Source organism: Microtus pennsylvanicus, chromosome 4, assembly GCF_037038515.1.
Source record: "Microtus pennsylvanicus isolate mMicPen1 chromosome 4, mMicPen1.hap1, whole genome shotgun sequence".
Lineage (NCBI taxonomy): Eukaryota > Metazoa > Chordata > Mammalia > Rodentia > Cricetidae > Microtus > Microtus pennsylvanicus.
Window position 1 is genome coordinate 10585001 of NC_134582.1, and position 2974 is coordinate 10587974.

Genomic DNA, 2974 nt, shown 5'->3' on the forward strand with positions numbered 1-2974 from the left:
GCAGGTCCGAGCCTCCGGGGTCCCCCAGCTTCCCGTCCTCCTGTAGCAGCCTGGAGGAGTTCAGCGCGAGAGGGAAAGAACCCGTGGCGGGCGTCGTGCGGTCCCGGCCGCTCCCCTTCTCCGACAGCCCTCGGCCTTGAAGGAACCGGCTACCGCCAACCAGGGAGTCTCCGAGAAGGACCCCAGTCTCCTCATCTTCTTCCTCTTCATCCTCGAGGTCTCGACCGTCCTCCTCTTCCTCTCCTTCGAGTGGCTTGTGGCCCTCCACATCCACCTCTTGCTCTTCCTCCTCGTCCTCCTCATCTTCCGAGCTGTCCTCGCTTGGATAGCTGCAGCTGGTGCCCTCGGGGGACAGAAGGCCTCGGTGGTGCGGCTGCGGGGCCAGCGGGGGCGGCGGCGGCGGGGGCGGCGGGGCTGGGTGGTGGCGCTCCGACCCAGGCTCATCTGGTTGTGGCGGCAGCAGCAGCAGTGGCGACGGCGGTTGCGGAGGGTGGTGGTGGTGATGGTGTGGGTGGTGGTGGTGGTGGTGATGGTGCGCTGGGGCAGAGTGGGGCGCGCCCGCCGACGCCCCGTGCAGCTTGGCCAGGCTCTCCGCGTCGTCCTTGCCGCCCACCGGTCGGAAGGCGCTGGAATGGTGGTAACTGCCGCCGCCCGCCTTGCGCCCTTCCAAGAGGTGCGGGTGATGGGGGGCCGGCACACGGGTGCCCGCAGGACCGGTTCCAGAGGACGCAGCCCCGGTCCCGGACGTCACTCCAGGCTCTGCGGGTGGCGTGGACCCGGCGCTGCAATCCCCGCCGCTGCCGCCCGGGGGCGACTCGAAGAGCGCGTCGCGTGCTCCCGTGCCCCCAGCAGAGGGAGGACCGGAGCCAGGGCCATTGGTCACTACGGGGGGAGGCTGGCCCGGCGGGGGTGCTGCTTCGGCGCTGCCACCCGCGCCGCCAGGCTCAGCCAGGTCCAGGAAGGCCTGACGCAGCAGGGCCGGGCTGTCACCCAGCGCGCAGCCAAGCGCAGACGGTGGCTGCGGCGGTGGCTGTAGGTAGGTGGGTACGGGCAGCCCGCCTGGGGTCCGCGGTGGCCAGAACATGCAGAAGGGTGGGTAGAAGGCGTCCTTGCGGCCCGCGGGCCAGAAGAGACCCGACAGACCGGCCTTGGGCGCCGCACCAGTGCTCCCGGCACCCGCTCCCCCCAGGGCCTCGGCCGCTGCGCCCGCGTCCTCCTTCTTGTGGCACAAGCCAAAGGCTGCGGCCGCGGCTGGGAAGGTGTAAGGATGTGGGAAGAGGCCCCCGCAGCCCGGGAACTTCTGCAGCACGCCCCCGAAGGAACCCTTGCTGGGCACTGGGATGACTGGGTAGCTGCGTGGGCCTTTGGTGCCAGCTGCTGCACCAGCCCCCGCACTGGCGCCCACGCCCACGCCGGTCACGCATCCACCCCCGGCACCGCTTGCACCCGGCCCTGCGCCGCCAGTGGCCGCGGCAACCGAGAGGCTGGCGGCGGCTGCCGAAAGGCTGGCTGCAGCCACCACGGCTGCCTCCTGTAGGGAATCGTCATCGTCGTCGAAGCGCGGCCGCTTGTGATGGGCGTGCGGGGCGCCAGCCAGCTCAGCCAAGGGTGGTGGTGGCGGTGGCGGTGGTGGCGCGCCCAGTAGGTGCGGGCCCAGCAGGCCCCCGCCCCCGGCCACTGCGGCTGCGGCCGCCACCGCAGCTGCCTTGACGGAACTGAGCGGGTGACAGGCCGGGTGTGCACTGGGCTGAGGCAGCGCGCGCTTGCGGCTGCCTCCGTTGAACATGGCCTTGACATCCTCCCAGGCGAAGACTAGCTCGTCTTGAGGGCTCTTGTCCGTGAGCTTGAGATGGCGGCGCCAGGAATTGAAGTTGGCAGCGTCTGGCTGTGTGTACTTGGCGTCCGGGGTGCGGTGGGAGTGGAAAATAAACTTGTTGGGTGAGAAGTACATGTTGCAGTAGCTGCATTTGATGCACTTGGCGCGAGAGCTGTTGTAGCGAGCTGGGATGAAGCTGCCGCGGCAGCCCCAGGCACACTCGTGCGACACGTCGAAGGCGAAGTTGTCCGGCAGCTTGGGCGGCCGGTTTTCTCCTAGGAATGACTTACAAAGGCGCTCGGCCTCACGCTTGGTGATCATGCCACAGCGCCGCGAAGAGATCGGCATGGCCCCTGCGCGCCGCAGGATCTCCAGTTGGACAGGCGTACACTGTACGCACGTGATGCCCAGCGCCACGCGGCGGTTGTGGATCTCGTTGTAGCTGAAGTTCTTGAGAAGGGTGTTGGAGATCTGCGCCAGGCACAGACGTTCCTGCCCGTCGATCACCAAGGACACGATGGGAATGCCATAGAGGATCACCTGGCCCACCTGGTTGGGTTTGAGGTTGGCGTGCCCCGGCCGCGGCTGGCTCAGTGCATCGGGCTGGAAGGCGCTCGACGGCGATGCAAGTAGGATGTCGTTGGGCCCTGGCAGTGGGCTGGAAGCCATCTCCTCAACTGCAGAACCGCGGGCTTAGCGCTCCGGGTTTGCCTTGGAGACTGGGAAGGAAAGAAGAAAGTTGACTTGAACCTTCCGGTCTTAGAACAGAGGGAAGGGATGAGAACTAACTGAAAATTACAATAGCTCCTTGCCTTGGTTAAGACACTGGGAAACTGAGCGAGTTTCAGGTGCACAAAGGTCATCTTTTAAAATTCCCCTCAAGGTCTCCTTTGAGAAAGTTTAGCCACTTGGAGTTAGTAATTTGTCTTCCGTCCTACTCGTCCCAAGTAAATACTGTCCACCGATCTGTCTGCCTATCTATCGGTTTCAGCAAATTCCTAAAAAACTCAAGATATCCCCGATTTATGGGGAAAAATGATTGCTGGAACAAGACACGTGTCCAATAGGAATTATAAAGAAATGACTGTGGTCGTTAATGATACACAAGTCATGAAGAACTCGGGCATGGCGAGAGAGAGAGAGAGAGAGAGAGAGAGA

The 2974-nt window shown here is 64.7% G+C and overlaps 1 protein-coding gene across 1 annotated transcript in view; it reads right to left on the minus strand.

Moving 5' to 3' along the window:
* Skor2 (SKI family transcriptional corepressor 2) overlaps positions 1-2485 on the minus strand; it is a 40445-nt gene extending 37960 nt beyond the window's left edge. The window contains exon 1 of the mRNA XM_075970808.1: positions 1-2485. This exon is cut by the window's left edge and continues 101 nt beyond it. Within this exon, the coding sequence (XP_075826923.1) occupies positions 1-2485 (2485 nt within the window).
* Positions 2486-2974: the final 489 nt, after the last annotated feature.